This window comes from Sylvia atricapilla, chromosome 2, assembly GCF_009819655.1.
Source record: "Sylvia atricapilla isolate bSylAtr1 chromosome 2, bSylAtr1.pri, whole genome shotgun sequence".
In the NCBI taxonomy this organism is placed as follows: Eukaryota; Metazoa; Chordata; class Aves; order Passeriformes; family Sylviidae; genus Sylvia; species Sylvia atricapilla.
Genome location: NC_089141.1, coordinates 5,163,719 through 5,183,117, shown reverse-complemented (window position 1 = coordinate 5,183,117; position 19,399 = coordinate 5,163,719). Strand labels below are relative to the sequence as shown.

General features: G+C 40.0%; 2 protein-coding genes across 2 annotated transcripts in view; both read right to left on the bottom strand.

Moving 5' to 3' along the window:
* Nucleotides 1-1,060: 1,060 nt before the first annotated feature.
* Nucleotides 1,061-19,399, bottom strand: part of ZBTB11 (zinc finger and BTB domain containing 11) — a 149,159-nt gene continuing 130,820 nt past the window's right edge. Inside the window, exon 12 of the mRNA XM_066340716.1 lies at nt 1,061-1,073. Within this exon, the coding sequence (XP_066196813.1) occupies nt 1,073 (1 nt within the window). The 3' untranslated portion in view covers nt 1,061-1,072. The remainder of the gene's footprint in view (nt 1,074-19,399) is intronic.
* Nucleotides 4,059-19,399, bottom strand: part of LOC136375286 (interphotoreceptor matrix proteoglycan 2-like) — a 52,009-nt gene continuing 36,668 nt past the window's right edge. The window contains exons 11-20 of the mRNA XM_066340718.1: nt 18,404-18,648; nt 17,688-17,770; nt 13,661-13,973; nt 11,549-13,209; nt 10,427-10,646; nt 9,012-9,222; nt 6,711-6,899; nt 6,324-6,522; nt 5,318-5,397; nt 4,059-4,431 (exon numbers count right to left, since the gene is read on the bottom strand). Of these exons, the coding sequence (XP_066196815.1) occupies nt 4,419-4,431; nt 5,318-5,397; nt 6,324-6,522; nt 6,711-6,899; nt 9,012-9,222; nt 10,427-10,646; nt 11,549-13,209; nt 13,661-13,973; nt 17,688-17,770; nt 18,404-18,648 (3,214 nt within the window). The 3' untranslated portion in view covers nt 4,059-4,418. The remainder of the gene's footprint in view (nt 4,432-5,317; nt 5,398-6,323; nt 6,523-6,710; nt 6,900-9,011; nt 9,223-10,426; nt 10,647-11,548; nt 13,210-13,660; nt 13,974-17,687; nt 17,771-18,403; nt 18,649-19,399) is intronic.

Below are 19,399 nucleotides of genomic sequence, written 5' to 3'. Positions count from 1 at the left end.
GGCATGGTTTCCCCATCTGGTAGTCAGCTGTGGAGATGCAACTGCAAGCCTAGTTAACACCAACTCTAATTTATGCTTAATCAATTTTTGAACAAGATTTAAACCTCCAATGATTCAAGACAGTCATATTTTGTTGGTTTAGTTGTATAAATGAGACCTGGGGACAGTGCCCCCTTCTAAAAGGTCAGGTTTTAAGTGTAGTTTACTTCAATTTATATGTTTAGTACAGAAACATAGTTCTTAGATCTGCTGATGGTCGGATTGATTTTTAACAAATATAAATTTGCATCTGTCTCACAAAATTATAGTATTGAGGGTATTTCTCATCCTGAAACAAGCAGGAGCTGGAACCTATTTTTGTGTTTAACTTGAAAATACAGGAAAGCTAAAAGCACAGGCTCAGAACAGCTGCAGCACCTTAGGCAATATGACATTTTACTCCTGCAACCTGCTGCCATCCTCCAAGCAGAGCTGCCTGCACTGCTCAGTGTGGTGGGGACCCAGCAAGGAGGGTGAGTAGCAGCACAAGCAAGAGTCCAGGAACTCAAAGAAAATTCCTAGGGCTCATTAACAGTTTGGAATAGGAGAGCCAATTAGTGGTAAACATGGCAAAACCCAAAACTTTGCCACTTGGTTGGACAAATGAAAAAAAAGGCTAGCCCAGGAATAGCTTTGGAGCTTTATTTTTTTCCCAGTTGTGAAACCAAAGCAAATGGATCAATGTTATATAGGAGCTGATGCATCTGATCCCAAACTGGATCAAGTAGTGGAAGGATAAGACAGAAATGCTGCTGGTGTTGTAGAAATCTTCAAATAAACCAAGCACTGCAAAAGTCCTGTGAGTTTTCTACTAATATTTAAAACAGTAACAATGCCCTGACCCATTTCCTATTCTGTATAGAGTCAGTCTGTGTCTGACACCTACAGACAGACAGATAAATTGGTATTGGTGAATATTTTTGCTTTTTGTTTTATAGGATGAGATTACTGTCCCCATGCAGGAGCTCTAACACGTTTACATGCCTTTCTTCACAGAATCCATGCGGCAGAGGGCTTCAAGTGCTCTCATACTCCTGCAGCACTTTGGAATAAGGGCCAATTCCAGCAGGTCTGATGAGAAACGTGAATGAAAGTCTTGATTATTAAAGGCTTTTTTCATTCTAACATTTAAGCTGTACGTTCTTAAAACCTAAAAAGCTTATATAATGCTCTTCCTTGGTTTGGAGGAGACAGGAGAAATTTGCGGTTTCAGCTGTCTCTGAGAACCTGAAAAAGCCTATTTTCTGCAACTAAACTGTTATCCAGCAGGACATGAAGCTCACAGTCTGGGCTTCATGGAAGAGAGACCCAGTCACTTGGTATCTTTCAGCTTCTTGCTGGGCAAGGCCCTGTGTTTTGTAAAAAAAAAACAAATGCAAGGCTAGTACACAATTCCTGAAAGGTGGATGGATGGTCTTGCAGCTCTGACCACTTGTTTTCTGATGGAATTTCTGGCCCTGGTAGAATTCTACCACTGTGGATTAGTGCCTTGAGGTTCAAAAGTGAGGCCTTGAAAGATCTAGCCTGGTATGTTCTTGAGATTCTCTGTTACAGGGGCAGCTGGCAGCATCCTTGGGGACCTCGTTTTCTTCTGTGTTTCCAGCCTTGAGGGGAGCCACAGATGCTGATAGACCTGTCAGCATTTAGTAAACAATTCCTGCTTTTTTCCATGCTCTTAAATTAAGATGAGTCATTCAAACCTGCATTTTTTAATTTTATCAAGTGAAAAAGCACATGCTAACTCAGATAATAATAGATGATTGATATGTACACAGAGCTGTTGGGTGGTGGCTGGCTTTTTTGTGGTTTTGGGGATTTGAGTTTTTTGTTTTGGTTTTGTTTTGAGGTTTTATTTGTTTTTTTGTTTTTTGGTTTTTGTGGGGTTTTTTGTTAGGATATTTAGAGTTCTTTATCTTTGCCTTGGATTGGGAAAGTATCAAAGGAAGTCAATAATTCATTAAATTTTGGCTTTTTGATTGGGGATGAAATGTCTTCAAAAGAGTTTAACTGAAAGCAAAGCCTTCAGGTATGTGCTTTCCAGCATGAATTTTCAGACTATAACCCTGGAAGTGTTAATGAGCTATATTTGGCACTTTTGTTAGCAAAGGAGTTTAACAGCTTAGCCAACTCTGTTGAAACACAGCAACTTTCTGATCTTATGCACACAAATGCTCATGGCTAAGATGCCCTCTCCATGTCAAACTCATAGCCTCTACATGAATGTTATAGAAAATATTATTTTGGAAATAATTTTTTATTGTAGTGGAAAGATACCATCATGTTCATAAGTATACACACACACAAAGAAAATATCACTGAAACAGCTCACACTCAGTGAAACCAAGCCCCATCTCAGCTTGTGCACAGCAGAATACCTTGGAAAGCTCTGTGATCCCAGCTGCCATCCACTGCTGCACCCAGCAGGAGCAGCATCAAACCTCCCAGGGCTGGCAGCTGAGCTGCACAGAAACAAGCCCCAAGCTGCTGCCCACCCTGAGCCCAGCAATTCTCTGCTCTGATCACAAGCCCTGGGGTTATGGGGTGGTTCAGCTGTGCTGCTCTGACAGCTCATGGGCCAGCCAGTAACGTGGGGCCTCTGTCTCAGAACATTGCTCACAATGTTCAGCAGCACCATATTATTTCCTGCTGTCTGGCATTATTTGGCTTTCAGTGGGTTTTATAAGCATTTCTTTGACAGATGTGTGGCTCACATCACCCATCCCCTGCCACTCAAGGCAAGAAGGTACTACACAAGTGATCCAGTGGGGTTGTCCAGGACACATAGAAAAATTGCATTGAAATATTCTGTTGTTTGACTAGACAATCAAGTATTTCTCACTAACACTTCAACTCTAGAAAGTATCAGGTGGCTGTTGGCACACGAGGGCCGAGAACTACAGATGTGGAAATAAATCACTTGGCCTTTTTTGCTAGCACAAGATAATGTGGTTGTACTTGGTGCCCTAACCCTGACAGCTGTGTTAATGACTTAAGAGAACTTGGGTCACTGAACAGAGCCCCAACACAGCTTCACATACAGTCAGAACTCTCTTCATAACATGAAGATAAAATTCCATTTCTTTACTTGGAAGTCCCATCTCAATTCAGCTGTTTCAAAATGCTTCAGGCTGACTTCTTCTGTTTAAGGAATTCTATGCTGATTTGCAATAAACTAAAAATAATTACAGTTTTTCCCTTCTCTGGAGGAAAGTGCTGACATCTATCAAATGTGCATGGACATAAGGACCTGATTTTGAAAAAGAGCTCATGGCAGGCTATTGCCCAGTTCAGTAATTCCAAATTTTAGTTGGCTGAATTCATCACTGAGTAAACACTAAATATAATATAGATATAAAAGAAGGGGCACAAATGCCAGTATAGTATTTCATTATTAAAACTAGTCAGCTTTCTATTTCAACAACTAAATCCATTCTGAAAACAAGCTGGGAAGGAAACACATAACAAATAAACAATGCAATTACCTTTACAAAATATGAAACAAAATCTCTAGATACAAAAAAAAAGTAAAAACCAATGTTAGTCACTTAAGCTTCACAGAACATCTGTATGATAGAAGCCCTTCTGTGCCCCAGCCTGCGTGTCTGCCAGAATGAGGTGGAGAGCCAACCATCCTGGCTTTAAAGCCACTGTAGTGTGCTGCAGAAGCACTGTGCTGCTGGCCAAGGCTGCCTGTGGGGTCTCTGAGAGGCAGAGGTGATGCTGATTCCCAGGGAGAGCCCTCAGGGGGCTGCAGGCTCACTGCTGTCCTCTGCTCTGCTAATGCCAGCTGGCAAAATGTACATCAGGCATCTGTACAGAAGAAAAGCTTTTCCAGGGAGGTTTGGTTGGTCTGCTTTAAAATTTTGGGAATGCTTTAAAATAATGCTAACATAACTCTAGCACAGTAGTTCTCCCCTATAACTCACACCTTTGCAAATCAAGTATTTCCTTCTGCTAGTGTTTTATAGCCATAGAACTACCCCTGGAGAGTCCAGTGAGGGGATAAACTGCCAGGAAGAGATTTTCAATGTGCATTTTATTTTGGTTGTGCATGTATCTTGTCTTACCCAAGGAGATTTTGGTTTTTGCTGTTGTATATAAAATCTTTCAATGTCCATTTTGAAGTTAAAGAAAAAATGAACTTTCATAAACTCTGCCACTTCTGATCATCTCTGAAAAGTGTCACTTTACACGGAAAAGCCAGAAGAAACTGAGATAAACAGACATCTGTACAGTTTAGCCATTCATTTAGAAAACATCTGTATCCATCCATGCAATGTTAAGACTATAAGTAACTTTGCAGTTACATCTGAGCCCGCTGCTGGGGCAGCAAGGTAGCATTTATCTCCCAGGTGTGTTCTATCATTTTCTTTTTTTTCTTAAAGCAGCTTCCTGAAATGAAAAACAGAAAAGCAGCAATTAATTTCATCTCTTTCAAACACTGGATTCAAGGCATATACAAAGCAGCCCTTATCAATTTCCAGCTGTGGAAAATCTAGATGCTGATCCTTTTCAAGATGAAAAAAAAAAGAATGACTGACATGGAAAAATGGGAACTGCTGTTCCTTCCAATTAAAAGAAAGTATTTCTGAGGATCTGGGGATACAGGTTTTTTGCTACTGTATATATATTTAATAGGATGCCAAGGAACTGTACTACAGTATCATTCAAAGTAACCCAGCAAGTCGTGGTTTGCTGCTCCCTACAGCAGGAATACAGTTCATGTGAGTATGCAAACAATTCCATCCTTGAGGACCTTCTTTGTGCTTAGCTTTCATCAAAGCACATACCTCAGACTGATTGATTGTTTGGAATTGTAAAATTTCTGTTACAGTTGGTGCCCACATAACAGACAGGACTGTACCAGTGATGTGTCTGGTGTTGATCAGTTGCCAGATCTTGAGAACTCAAAATAAACAAGCATTTTTGGTTTAGGCTTTTAAAATTTCTGGTTTTAAATATGCACTGGGAATTAGACCAGAACTATTAATAAGATTCTATCTGTTCTTTCAAGGACCTAAATTGATGTCAGAGTTCTGACACCCATTAACTTTGGGATTCCTCTTCAGTGTTGTTTTTTGTTTTTTGTTTCTTTTCCTGGGTCTTCTGGGATAATTAAATACTGTAAAAGGGACGAACCTCTTCAAAAATAACATTGAAATCTTAGCCTCTAGTGTCCTAGCATTTCTAGAACCTCAAAAATAAAACAGTAACATAGTAAAGGTCATAGGATAAAATATCAAAGCAGTTGGTTATCCAGACAAGACGTTTCACTCACATTTGATGCTGCCTAACAAACTCTGCAAACTGGCGGTCTTTAGCGTAGAGCTCTATAATTCGAATTCTGTCCTGAATTTCCTAGAACACAATAAACAGAATTGTAAGTACATAATAGAAATCAGAATGCTACTGAAATAACCGATTTCTGGGGTTTGGGAAATAAAGCTCCTATGTGTTGCGATTTCAAAGAGTGGAGCTTGAAATTGGGCACTCCAATGCTAAAATTCTTCTTTATTTTATATATTTTATTATAATTCTTATAATTAATTTAGGGTGTTTTTTTTGTTTGTTTGTTTGGTTGGTTTTTTTAAGTGAAGCATTTCATTTGGATTTACTGATACTTTTAAACCAAAATCAGGGTTTGGACAGAGTGTAGCATTTCAACAGACTTTAACAAAACCATTTATCTCTCAGAGATACTCTGCCTACCACCAGCCTACCAGCTACATACTGGATTCACACCTCTCCCAGTTGCTTAAGGATCTGTGGTTAGTTCTGGGATGTAAATCCCTTCTCTTTAGCTTTCTAAAGTAAACCTTGGATACTGTGTATACAGGAAAAAATAAGATGTAATCTAACTTGCAGGTTATAGAAAGACTTTAAAAACAATCAGAAAACATCCAAAACAAAAGCACCCTGTGAAAAGGCCTGCATGTACCAATTTTTCACTGGGCAACCACTCTTAAAAAAGATAGTTGGCTTCAAAAGGTAAATGTTGTGTCAAACATTGCATCAAACCTCCCCAACTCCCATGAAGTTACTGAAGGGATCAGCTCCTTTATTCTGTGGAATTAGAGGTCAGAACAAACCATAGCTTTCTCTAAAAGCAAGGAGGGAAAGCAAACTTTTCTGTCTTCTTTTAAATAATTGCAGCAGCTGCAACCTGTTTTTCTAGAGCATAGACACTGGGGAAAGATCGGGCCCACCTCTGAGGTTAGAAGTGTGGAATAACCTTACTGTCTCCATGATCTTTCCCGTGCCACTATGAAAACAAGGTCATTTACCTCCTTAGTAAGCTCACTGTTTTCATAAATGTGCCTGATCTCTTCACTGCTGTAGTCTGTGGATGTCTCTGCACTGGTGGAACTGTAGGACGTTAGCTGCGGATATCTCCGGTAATAATGGCTGTAGCCAGTCGTGTCACTTTCATACATGGGGTTGTATTTAACTGCATTCTCAATGGACGAGAGGCTGTCACCCTGCCTGGGGGAGCAATAAACACACTGTGAGCTTCTCTGCAGCCTGGAAGGGCAGCAGATAGACTAAGGAAGCCTGGCATTTGGAGGTGCCTGCACGTCCTGTTGCTCGTGAACTGTGCGATATAAGACTTGGGAGAGAATTATCCTTATTGCCACCTGGTGTGTTTTAAAATATCAGATGGTGTCACCTACCCCTGGGAGTCCCCAGTATCACTCTTTGTGTACTGGTCTCGAAGGGTCCTGGCCAAGAAGAAGATGACAGCAGAGGCCACAAGAAGGAATCCTGCCACAGAAGCAATTGCAATGCCCACAACCAGTGGCTCTGACACGTATTCCTCACAGTGCTCCCCTCTGTACCACCAGTTCTCTCCCACACGGCACCTGCCACAAAGAAACACAGGGAAATTACACACCAGCAAAAGCCTTGGGTAATATATTTAAGCTCCTGTTATGATGTATCCTTCATCACCCCAATAAGTATCTTTGCATTGTCCAATTGCCAATTTTATTATTCTTCTTATTATGAACATACTTTTTGGTAGATAATCATGTAACAGTTTGAGTTGAGAGAGACCTTTAAAGGTCATCTACTCCCTGTCAATGAGCAGGGACATCTTCAACTAGATCAGGTTGCTCAGAGCCCCATCCAGTCCAGGGATGGTGCATCTACCACCTCTCTGGACAACCAGTTCCAGTGTTTCACCACTGTAAAAAATTTCTTCCTTATATATAGTCTGAATCTACCTTCTTTCTGTTTAAAACCATTACATCCTGTCTTACCACAGCAGGCCCTGCCAAAGAGTTTGTCCTCACCTTTCTTATTTTAAATATTGAAAGGCCACAAAAAAGGTCTCCCAGGAGCTTTCTCTTCTCCAGGATGAACTACTCCAGTGACAGAACTGAATGAAGGAAGGTAAAGCAGCAAAAGGGAAATACCTGTGCTTTATGAAATTTACAGTCCCCTGTGAGGTGTTAAAACTGGAAGGTGTTTAGACTGAGGAAAAACTCCTGCCTTGATTAAGCCTTGCACGTGACAAATCAACACTGCAAAGGTGGGAAGCAGTTTTCTTTATCATCTTGTAATGCAGATGCCAATGAAGGTGTGTTAGCTGAGTAGAATGTCCCTATTGTTGTGACCTTTACAATGGCTAAATAGATCCATAAAAGAAATGACTCGAGGGAAACACATGTCCAAGACTGTATCTCTGAAATGGTTGCCCAAAACAGTATTCAGCATTTCTGCCTTAATGTTGTTTAGACCATAGGAAATATAATGTTGTTATTATTGACTTCAAATATATCAGTAAAATTATAGATTTGCATTATATGTGTTTGGAAGTTTTTTCTATAAAAACTCGAAGTATTGTAATCTATTATGATAATGCATAGCAATGAATCCTTTTAATAAGAAACACCAGTAACATAACTCTTCTCACATAATGATATGAAACAGTCTCTGAAAGTAGTAAGCAATACTTCAATTTCTTCGAGAAGTTTTTAATACATACTGGCTGGAACATGCTTGGTTTCAGATACTTACCTGCTTCTGATTAACGCTGTCACACAAATGTTTAAATACATAATGCATCTGTGATAATATCCAATTTTAAACTTTTAAAACCATTTTATTTCTTCTGTTGATTGTTAGCATTTTAAAACTGACTTTAGAGAAGTTCTAGGTAAACTTTAAAAAGAAAATCACATGAAGTAACATTACTACTAGAAGTAATACCCTTTTTTGTGGTAGTTTTCTTAATTTTTGTTGATAGGTACATTTTCTTTTTAAAAATAGACTGTTATATTGTTTGAAAAGTAAAAAAGTAAAGTGCTGTGTCAAGGGCATCACCAATTTATCTGTACCTTGCACAGTCTTTTTGATTACCTGCAAAATACAGCAATCCTGTTCAGATGCATCTGTATATTTTTTCTTTAAGCAAATATCTGGGGCCTATTCCTTTATCCTTTTATGAACCCACATGATTTTCCCCAAATGTACAATGATTTACTTTCATGCTTTTTTCCAGACCAAAAGCACTATATTTAATGTATTTATGCACTAACAATGTGATGTTCAGGTACAAATTTCTGTTATGGATTTAACTCTCATAGGTGACATGACACTATCAAACACTTTGCTACTTGAGAAAACCTCTGGAGGTAAATTCTGAGCCCAAAGGTCAATAAAAGTGATTTGAACAACTGAGTGTGTTCCATTACAACTGTTATTCCTAGTTAGTTTTATTTTCTGATGTTTCTGTTCTATTAATTTGTTACTGTCTCACTTATGAGATATATATATATATATATATAGGAAAAGTAATTTTAATACTGGGACTTGCACTGAGCAGCACAACATGAATGATAACCACCATCTACTCATTTGTTGCACAATAACATACAGAATTTTGGACAGATCTTAGAGAACTCTACAACAGAGGAGACAATAGGAGTTTTCATCCAGGAAGCACAGCTTCCAGCAGCAGGGTGACCTACCTACAGATGGCCCCTTGCCCAGGGCTTATGTCACACTTGCCATCGTTGAGGCAGAAGTTTGGCTGCAGGTCACAAATGCTGTTGCACGGCAGCCCGTCGATGCTGAGGTAGCCAGGATTGCAGACACACTCAGCCTCCCCACTCCAGCGGTTGACTAAGCACTCAGAGAACTCATTGCAGGCCTGGAACTTGCAGGGATCTGCTTGCTCACCTGACAATACACAGAGCAAAAGCTGTTATAATGAAAGGGGGGAATCTTAACTGAGACAAGGTTCTGGCTGCCATCTTCTCTAATGGTCTCTCGTTAATCCAGAAAAATCCAGTGCGCAGCTTTCCTGAGTAACAAAAGGTTCTGCTAAAGTGAACAAGCACTAGCAGATATTCCCCTGTGCACATGTGCCAGTGGCATGGCTAAGACCATCCAACAAACAGTGAAAAAAGTGAAAAAAGCTAATATGAAGTGATCTTTTTCATACTGGAACAGAGAGTACCTCATATTTTCTGTCTGCTGGAACTCTATTTTACAAATGAGCAAACCACAGGTGATCTCCAGTATGTCTTGCTATGGAAAACCTAGGCAGCATATGGAGAAGGGCAGTGGGATGCCAGGCACTCACCATCTGCTGTGAGGGGATTTGCCCTTTTTGTCTGCAAGGAACACAAGCTTGTAGCATTCAAGATATCTCACTTGTATCAGGGTTAAGAGGCTGGCATACAGCTGAACAATCGATATCAGAACATTTGCCATGCTGATTAGACCATGTCTAAAAGAGACCTATCTGGGAAGAACATGAATATGTCAACAGGGCAGCACTCTTATTTTTCTCTAACCTTAAAATTGGAGATATTTCTGGGTTACTTATATGGCAAACTACTGGCTAAGTTGGACAGGAGAAAAAAAAAAAACCAAAACAACCTTCTCCCTGTATCAGTGGAGTGAAGCAAGAGAGCCTGTCACTTTTTGGTGACCTTACCCCAAAAGCATGAGGCAGCAGCTGTTACCTGTGCAGATGTTCACCTGGCAGGTAAACTGGCTACCACCTGTGAGAATAACCATGTGGAGTAAGTTCAAGCCACACATGAAAGTAAGGACAAGAGAGATGGGCACCACTGTTCTGCCTGAGCTGTCTGCTCCCCCACTCCCCAGGTCAAATACAGGGGCATTATGCAGAGTATCCCATCAGTTAATTTTTCTTCATAAATCCATATGGACCACATACAGCTTTCTCTGTCTGGGCCCCACTTTGGCTTTCATCTCCCTATTTCCAGAGCAGACTGTCATTTGTTTTTACTTTCTGAAGCCCAGCCTGTGAAAAGCTAGAGGACAGCCTCTGAGCTGTTGGGATTCTCAGCTGTTAAAGCAGAAATTGTTTCTGGTTCCCTTGCTATGTGCTGCATTTCCCTGCTGTCCTTACCTGATTCCACATCCAGGGAGTATTTATCAATGGCCAGGTTCATGGTGTGATATGCAGTGTTGCAGAAATCTTCCAGGATCATGTACACAGCGTTAGTGACATTCCGAGGCACGGGTTTGGCAAATTTCATACGACTGTTCACCACAATGCTGCCATTTCTGAAGTTCAGGATTTCCAGATTCTGGAATCCTGTCAGATTTGACTGAAGGTAGGGCACCAGCTGCAACACAGGGGATATGACAGAAAACCTGAATTTTTGAGGCCCCCTCTACTCATGTCATTTGCACTGTTACTGCAGTAGACAATTAGAGTGAGAATAATTTTATCCAAATCCTACACTGAAGGAATTAACCTTCACCCAGCTGAGGTCTGTGCTGGCAGCCTGCCAGGAGCCTGGGTACTACAGGCAGTTCTTAACAGTATACCAATTTGCAAGGAGTTTCTAAACATCTACAATTCAGAAACACAGTTCTCAGGACACACACTGTGCTCTCCCTTGACTAATTACCTGGGATGCTTGCCATTTCACAGGGTTTTTCCTTCAAGCATGTCCCCCTTCCCTCTCTCTGCTTTGCTCCCTTTATCTCAAAACAGAATGTTTGTTTCAGTCAGAAGAGGAGAATTTTCTACTTAAAATTTGGCAGTTGTTGCTGTGTAACTCCAGTGAGGCTTTCCAACTCATCAACCAGATTAAGAAAGCTTAGCTCCCTGAGCTACCTCTTACTTAGGACAGGTTGAATGTGTTGCAGAAAAGCTATCTGCTCACAGCCCCAGGTTTTCTTACATCTTTCTCCTTAGACACTAAATACAGAGCACCCTGGAAGCAAGTAGGGGGAGTGTGGTAGTGACTTCAGATACACTTCTGTATTTATTGACACCAGCAGAGCAGCTGGTCCATGATGTTAAGGAGAATTCCTTTAGGCAGACTATTATCTGAATAAAAGATGAACAGCAACACACCACCCATTTCCATACAGACTTTCCCCCACAGAGGGACAGAAATCTTATGTGTAAACACCAGTTTTAAGTTGCTCTCTGCAAAAGAGAGATGCCTAATTATAATTTACCAACAGTTTTTTTGTCTATCTGGTAATGGACATTTAGCAGAGAAGTGACTCTCACCAGCTCCAGGAATCGCTGCTCCAAGGCTTTGTATTCAGGGGAGTTTTTATTAAACAGGTCCTCTGAAAACATCATGTTGGTAACCCGAAGGCTGAAGAACACAACCAGAGCTCGGGATGGGACAGTGCTACTGTAGTGAGTTTCATGTGTGGCCCAAGCCACACTGGCCATCTCTGTGGACTGGACACGAGTCGTTAGCTCCATGTGACTTTCAGTCATCCTCCTTCCCTCCTCAGTCTGCTCAGGAGAAAAGTGGACAGTGCTGACCTGACCCAGGTCTGCTGAAACATCCAGGACTCCTGTTTCATCTCCCAGATTTGCTGAGGTAGCCACAGACAATGATGGTGTGGAGCCCACAGGAGGAAGGTGGGATGGAAGCTCAACGGGGCTTGTTGTTACACTCACTGTTTGATAATCCACAGCAGTGCTGAAGCTCATGGAAATATGTGTGTCATGGTCTGTAGCATCCTGTCCAGCAAAGCCCTCTGGGACAGTGCCATGATCTATTACAGAAGGAGCTGCAGCTGTACCTTCAGTAGCTGCTGGTATTGCTGGTTGCACTGTCTGATCTAAGGAGGTTTCTAGTGCCCTGTCAGTAGGCCAACCATCAGCTGGTTCCTTCACTGCTGATCCAGGAGTGGCTTGGTCTGCCAGTGATGAATCCAGGGCTTGCTGCTCTTCTGTGGAAGCACCAGGCTTTACCACAGAAGGATCTGCAGTCAGAATAGTTTCTAAAGAGATTGTGTCCAAGTGTCCTATTGTAGCAGCTTCCATTACATCTGGCTGCTTCACTGTGAATAGTTCTTCTACCACTGTCCTGTCCTCGCTTTGATGTTCAACTACTTCAGGGATTATGTTCTGGCCTACACTAGACTCCTCAGGTTGCTCCATACTGACAGTGCCTGTAGATGTTTGGAGACTATCTTCCACAGACAGATCTGTATATGGTGGTGAGACAGGGGCCTCTCCAGTTGGCATGACAAAAGAAGAATCAAACATGCCCAGTGTTTCTGTCTGTGTAGATGGTTCCACAGACGAGGGCTCTTCTGTCTGTAACAGAGGTACTTGCAGAGTTGTAGTCTCTGGAAAGACAAATATTTCAGACTCATCAAGGAAATCTTTTATATTGACTATCCCTTCATTCTCATCTTTGGAAAGATCATAATCTAATTTATTCCCAGAGTTAAGAATATAGTCTAAAATCATGCCTTCGGGAATATCCTCAGTTTTGATTAACAAAGACTCATTGTCATCTTCAAGCCAGCTATCAGGACCAGGGTAGAAAACTGGTTCCAGGGTTGCTTCTTCCCAAGGCCAGATACTTGATTCCATTTCTTTTCCTGAACCATCAAAAGCTGAACCAGACCCATCATCATATATAACTCTATCTCCAAAAAATATATCAGTTTCGTCTTCCATAGGGGACACTTCTAAGGGAAAAGGAATTTCTTCCACAGAGTCTGCACTGTCACTGCCCTCAGGACTACCTTGGATTACTTCTTCCTTTTCTTTAATATCAGTCTCTACGACTGATGAAGAGGTCACTGTTGGTGCAGAAAGCAGAGGAACTGCAGAGTCATCAGTAGATGGAGAATCTTCAGGCACAAGGTGAGAAGGACTTAAAGGCAAAAGTTCTTCAGATAGTTCAGTATCTTCAAACATTAAAAATAAAAACAAATTGACAATTAGATGTTATTTATGATAAAAAGTGTCAAATTTCATTAATTTTATTATCTGTAGATCTGTTTTCCACATTTTCCATAATACATCCCGGCCTTTGTATGCCAAAGTCATAACGGAGCCCTGTTAACCTCTCCCACTTTCCATTCAGATATTCTATGGGCCAAGTCAAGATATGCAAAATTACTTCTATGCAATTTAACAAGTGCCATGTCTGTATCATTTCCAGAAGAGAGAAACAGGCATTATTAGATATTACAAGCATTTTACCTTGGTATATAGTTCTTGGATGTATGCACACACAAAAGATAAAAACTGGCACAGAAAGATTTTTAGATTTTTCTGGAAACTCATTTCAGTGAACTGCAATTTGCTGAGTATCAAGAAACACTGGTATCCAAATTTAAGCTTCAGTCAACAGCATTAACTTACCATCTAAAGAACTGGGGGCTGAAAGCCATTCCAGAGAGTCCACAGAATCAGGCTGTAGCACTGGTACAGTGACTAAATGAGAAGTCTCTAAATTCTGCCCATCAGGCAAAGAAGTGACATCAGCCTCTGAGGAAAGTGGAGCTTCAGGTGGCAAACTGGCCTCATAGTCAATGTTGTCTGGTCTTGGCTGGATTTCATTGTCACTGGACTGCTCACTGTCTGAGGTGGAGTCTGGTTTGGTGTAATCAAAGGGCAAGGCATTGCTGACAGTTGACTCATCTGCAGAAGGACGTTCAGCTAAAAAGGTGCTGTCCTGCAACATAAAGCCTCTATTAATATTTCCACTATTACAGGGGAAACACTCACTGTCTGCATGGGGCTGGACACACAGGAGGGCTTAACAGCAGGCAGTGGCCAAGTCTGAGACTACTGCCTCTGAGGGGGCAATGCACAGCAACAGGAGGAGTGGCAAACACAGATCCTTGCTAAACTTGTGCAATATATATGTAAAATGCACATCCCTCTGACCAATGCCATGTCCAGTCATGGCCATAAAAAAGGGAAAGGAGCCATTCACATTGTTTGGAGTGCAGCACCCCTTAGGGTATTAAGAGATTTACCATCTATATATGGTAAACCAACCATATATACCAAACCTATGCCTTTTCCTGTGCTGAAAAAATGGATCTGTCCATCTCCAACTAAATCAAATAGAAATGTTGTCTGCTTTCCTAAAGCATGGTGAGGTTCTATCAGCTTCTGTCATGGTTATTCATCAGCCACACCACCGATACAGTAATGCTAATATTTCAGTTACTATGATATATGAAACAGTGTATAAGGTGAACTCTGGTGGATGCCTGCCCAGTCATCATTTACGGATATATTTTAGTTTGTGGGTATGAGAACCCAGGAGAAAGACCAGAACACAATGAAGAGCATTTAGAAGCTGGAATAATTTAGTCTCAAAGCCAAGATACTTGTGCAGGAAAAAAAAAAAAATCTATCAGCAGTAATGATGAACAACAATGTGCATGAAGAATGAATTTGTGAATTATCTGAAACGTGAAAAAATAATTTGTTGTTACATCTCCAATTTCCACACTGTTTACTTACTATTCCACATCCCAATCATTAGCTGGTTTATAGTTAAAGTAGTTAGCATATTTCATCTTTGAATATTAATCTCCTACTATGGTGTCTAATGAGGTAATTATATCAGAAAAGGGCAATAAAGATATATTAAGGTTTTTGGTCAAGGCTACAAAAGCAAGCTGATATCCTAAAACTCAGGAATTAGTACTTGACATGGATACCTGCCCACATATAAATGCTGTGCAACAGTGGGATGTGGACCAAAAACTCTGTAGAGTATGGAAAACTGCCAAGCAATTTCAAAAAGCAGCAATTTAGTAGGGGTTAACAAACTGCCAATGGTGACAAGTAAAGTTAAGTGGACAGTGGACACAGGTTTCTGTAATAGGCATTACAAAACTGCGTTCAAAACCACTGTAATCATTTCTGGAGCTCACTATTCCTGTCAAGTCTCTTCCTATTGCTTGACCAGCAGGAATAACAGGAAGAATCCAAATACTTTTCAAATTGAAATTTTACTCCCGGTTGAAATGTGAGTGAATTAAATTTCCAGCTTAATTCACACTGCATTTGAATGCTTTGGAAACAGGCCAGTTAAGGTTTTTGGGGGTTTTTTTTCTTCTTAAATTACTTGTTTGCATGTATTGATCACATTTAAAAATTCCAGTTGTTATGCCACCACAAAACATGTCTCATCAAAATTTTTAATTTATATTTTAATATTTTAATAATAATAATATTTTAATTTATATGGTAACAATCAATTGAAAAATATATATACCATAGACCATATATATACCATATATATATATACACCATGTTCTCTGGCAATTTTATTTTTGGCAAGACTAACCACCATAAATAAAGCTGTAAAAAGAGTTACTGTACAAAATTAGAAATAAATTACACATATAAATTCTATAAGAATGAATTAGGACTACCAGAAATCAATCCTCAATACATTTATTTAATGTAAGTATTCAGTTGCCAAGGATTGCACTTCATCATTTATTTGAATGTGGATGAATGCTCCTATGGCAACTAACATTATTCAAAGACTCTTGCTACAGGGCAATATATTATATTAGCAAGTTTAATATCATGTTGGCTAGTTCTGGTTTTCACCAATGTAAAAAGCTTACAAATATGATAGATAGCTGTAAACACAGAACCCCTCACCCTGATTTTTCATTTTCTGCTGCCAGAAAGGCATTGTATTCCTCAAGCCAGAACATTCTATCAGTTATAACATAAACAACAAGAAAACATGGGTTTCAAAAACTAGACCTGATTTGTGCTTTAGTTTTAAAGACAGCTGCAAAACTCAATAATTAGTTGTACCATCTACTAGCAAATGGATGGTGAAATCATGAAAGTCCCATGTAATGTCATTATATTGGTATGCTAATACAAATCCAGCTTATTCTCAACTCATCTAGAGAAAACTATAGAAAAATTCTTTTCCATAGTTAACAGTTTATATTTATTTGAAGCTACTTTGCAAATTACCTGTGCATTGCAGATTTTAGACAGCCGGTTTGGGGATATACTTGATACCTTTTACATAATCAGAGTTTTTGACTGAAGGTATAGAAGCCTTTATTCATAGTCCATAATTAGAAAAATATAACTTCCACAATTTTTTGTCATAATAATATTCCCCAAAACTGGTTTAAAAATTATTATTGGAAAGCTACACTACTCTAAAATATCTTCCTGTCTGCACATCTTTCAGAGCACAGAACAGCAGAATTCTTTGTCTTACTAAAATAAATATCTACAACATTTTAGACTAGTTAGATGTCTCCAGTAAGACGTATCCAGTAAAGAGAAAGCCCTTTTCTGAAAGTTAACTTAAATTCATGTTTATCTACACCATATTTAATGCATTATGGTAAACCCACATGAATGTGTATTTTAGCCATCAATGATTAGATTTTAAAACTCAGCAGAACCTGTCATGAAATTAAGGACATTTTTCCTACCTCCATTCTGACGATACCTGCACTCTGTGAAGACGAATTTTGCTTACATGAAAATTTCAGAAGTTGGTTAAAATTAAACGTTCTCATTCAATTTAAAAATTGAATGTCTGTGTCCATAACATTATCACATGATGGACTGAGTGAGAACCTACCATCCAGCACAAATGGGTCTGGATTTTAGGGCATGATCTGAGCTCATTTCTCGTTGAAAGCGCATCTGTGTTATAGAACAGAGTGGAGGGCAGAAACCAACTTCCCAGACAGTGATTCAGCACTCAGATCTCTCTGTTGGCAGGACTGACTTGATCTCAGCAATGCTGGCACCTAACTCAGTATCTTTGCTTAAAGTCCCTCTGTTCAGACATGGTCAGGGACACCAAGTCTCCTGTCCAATACAGAACTCTAGTCTGTGTCTTGGATTATTCCAGAGGTAGTCAGAGGAGACAATTACAATTTCAAGAGACAAAAAAAGAAACCAGTGCTAGTTATTTTCCTCTGCTGGTATAAGGAGGATGGACATAATTTTCAAACCAAATTAAGAACTTCCTTTGAAAGAAATACAGTAACAAAAGGAGCTTATGGAACTTAGCATTTTATCTATTCTAGCAGCCAACTTTAGGATTTACATCTATTTCTTCTTTCCAAAGAAAAGTAGTATCACGGAAGGAAGAATCACAATTTACAATCTGTAACTTGTATTTTGATTGTAAACAAAATTGGAAGTTTACAATCAAAATAAGATGATCACAGAAAACTGCTGGGCAGCAGACACCAGAATTATCACATGAGAGATTTCACCAGTTTTTACTCCAATGTAATGTGCACCTTCATTAGTTCTTGCTCTGCATGAACAACAGGATAGAGAAGCTCTGGAGGTTGGTTACAATTCTGGATTGCTAAAGTTGTTCAAAATGTGTCCAAAGGCCAGTGCTCAGAACCATACTCACATCAAACTCTGGGCGCTCCAGCACGACTGGATGCTCAGTAATCCAGGATGAGTCCTCTGATGTGGGATGCAGTATTTCCTTCACTGTGGAAATATAAACACTTGGGATCTAAAGGCTGCAGTAACAGTGTGGAAGTGAGGAAGTTGCATTGAAAGACTGACTGAAAAACCCTCTCCGATTTCAGATTTGTAGGTAAAATCTTCTCAAAAAGTTTGCCAGAGAGATTTTGTTTCTGGAAATGCCTTCAAATCACTTGCAGGAAGTGGAGGGGAAAGATAAGAACAAAGGGGTGGCAGCACTCTTTCATCACCTCTAGGGGGACCATTGAATATTCAGCAATAATCTGGGTATTTTGTTTGTGCTGCCTAAGACCAACACAGCTATTGAGTTGAAGGTCACCCTGATACAATGTGCACCATGTGAACCATGTTGCCTCCTTTTATTCCTATTCATTTTTGAAGACATTACTGAAACTGCACACCACAAACCTCAGTTTCAAAATAAAAATTAAAATAAATGGGGAGCTAGACTAATAGATCAATAGCATGCTACTGCTAATGACTTGGCCTGGTTAAGATCAGAGTAAAACAGGCTGTGACATGTTGATTTTGTTCTGTTTCATTTTTCAGAGGACAGCTGAATAATTCACCCATCTGAGGTGTATTTTATAAGAAGCCAGATGTGTGGCACAGAAATGCAGGATAAGTAATACCCACCATTAGTAAGCTGAAGAGAGTTTGGGTCTAAGGAGATGGAAGCATTTTCAAGCAGAGCATTTTTCTGGAGGATCTCAGCAATATAATCTCGGAAATCACTGATGGTGTACACAACTGTTGGATTATCCTCTATGCCCATGAAGGAGTTGTCCTCCACCTTGTTTGAATGGAGGTTAATCAGGTCCCAGGTGGCATTGCTGATGGCTTTTCCATCAAATGTGACAGCGTAGTGAACTTCCACCCCACTCCAGTTGTACAAAGAGAAAGAACACAGATGAGAAATGCGAGGTTTTCCTAAGCAAGAAAACACTATATTTTTTCACAAGGGCCTGTATCAATATCCTTTTTAACATAAAAGTACATGGCTTTAAGGGATGAATAAAAGCTACTTGATTCTTTGCACGAAATTCTCAAGGGAAACACTACCCAAAACTGGCATCTAGTCTGGTCCCAGTCCTGTTTTTCTACTAGTGAATGGCAGACAGAGCACAGGCAGACCAAACACTGGCTTTCTGCAAGCATTATTAGTGGGTCCACCAGCACACAGTGGTGGAAGGGGTGATTTTAAGGTCATGCCAATAACAGGAATGGCTCTGAGGTATGAAAATAGGCAGGAAAAACAGGCTGTACATAGTAGCAATCTATAGCACCAAGTGAGAGCCCTAATCTCTCTCACTGTGCAGTGTCAACCTGCTTGAAAGAATTTTTTTTTAATAGCAACAAAGTAGTATTTAATTCATCTTATAATTGAGACAATCCACAAACACACTGACTAAACCCAGGAGCCTGGGGTTTTGCTGCTGGCTCTATCACTGACAGGAGCCCACCAGAGGCACTGACTGTCAGCAGAGGAAATTAAAATAGACAGCAGTAGTGAAAAGGCACAGCAAAGATGGAACAGAATATGCTCCTCAAACATAACATTTAGGTTTAATACAACTGTGCTGTCATTCATAGTTCCTAACAAATAACTACAAAACCCATCCTCTTTCTGGA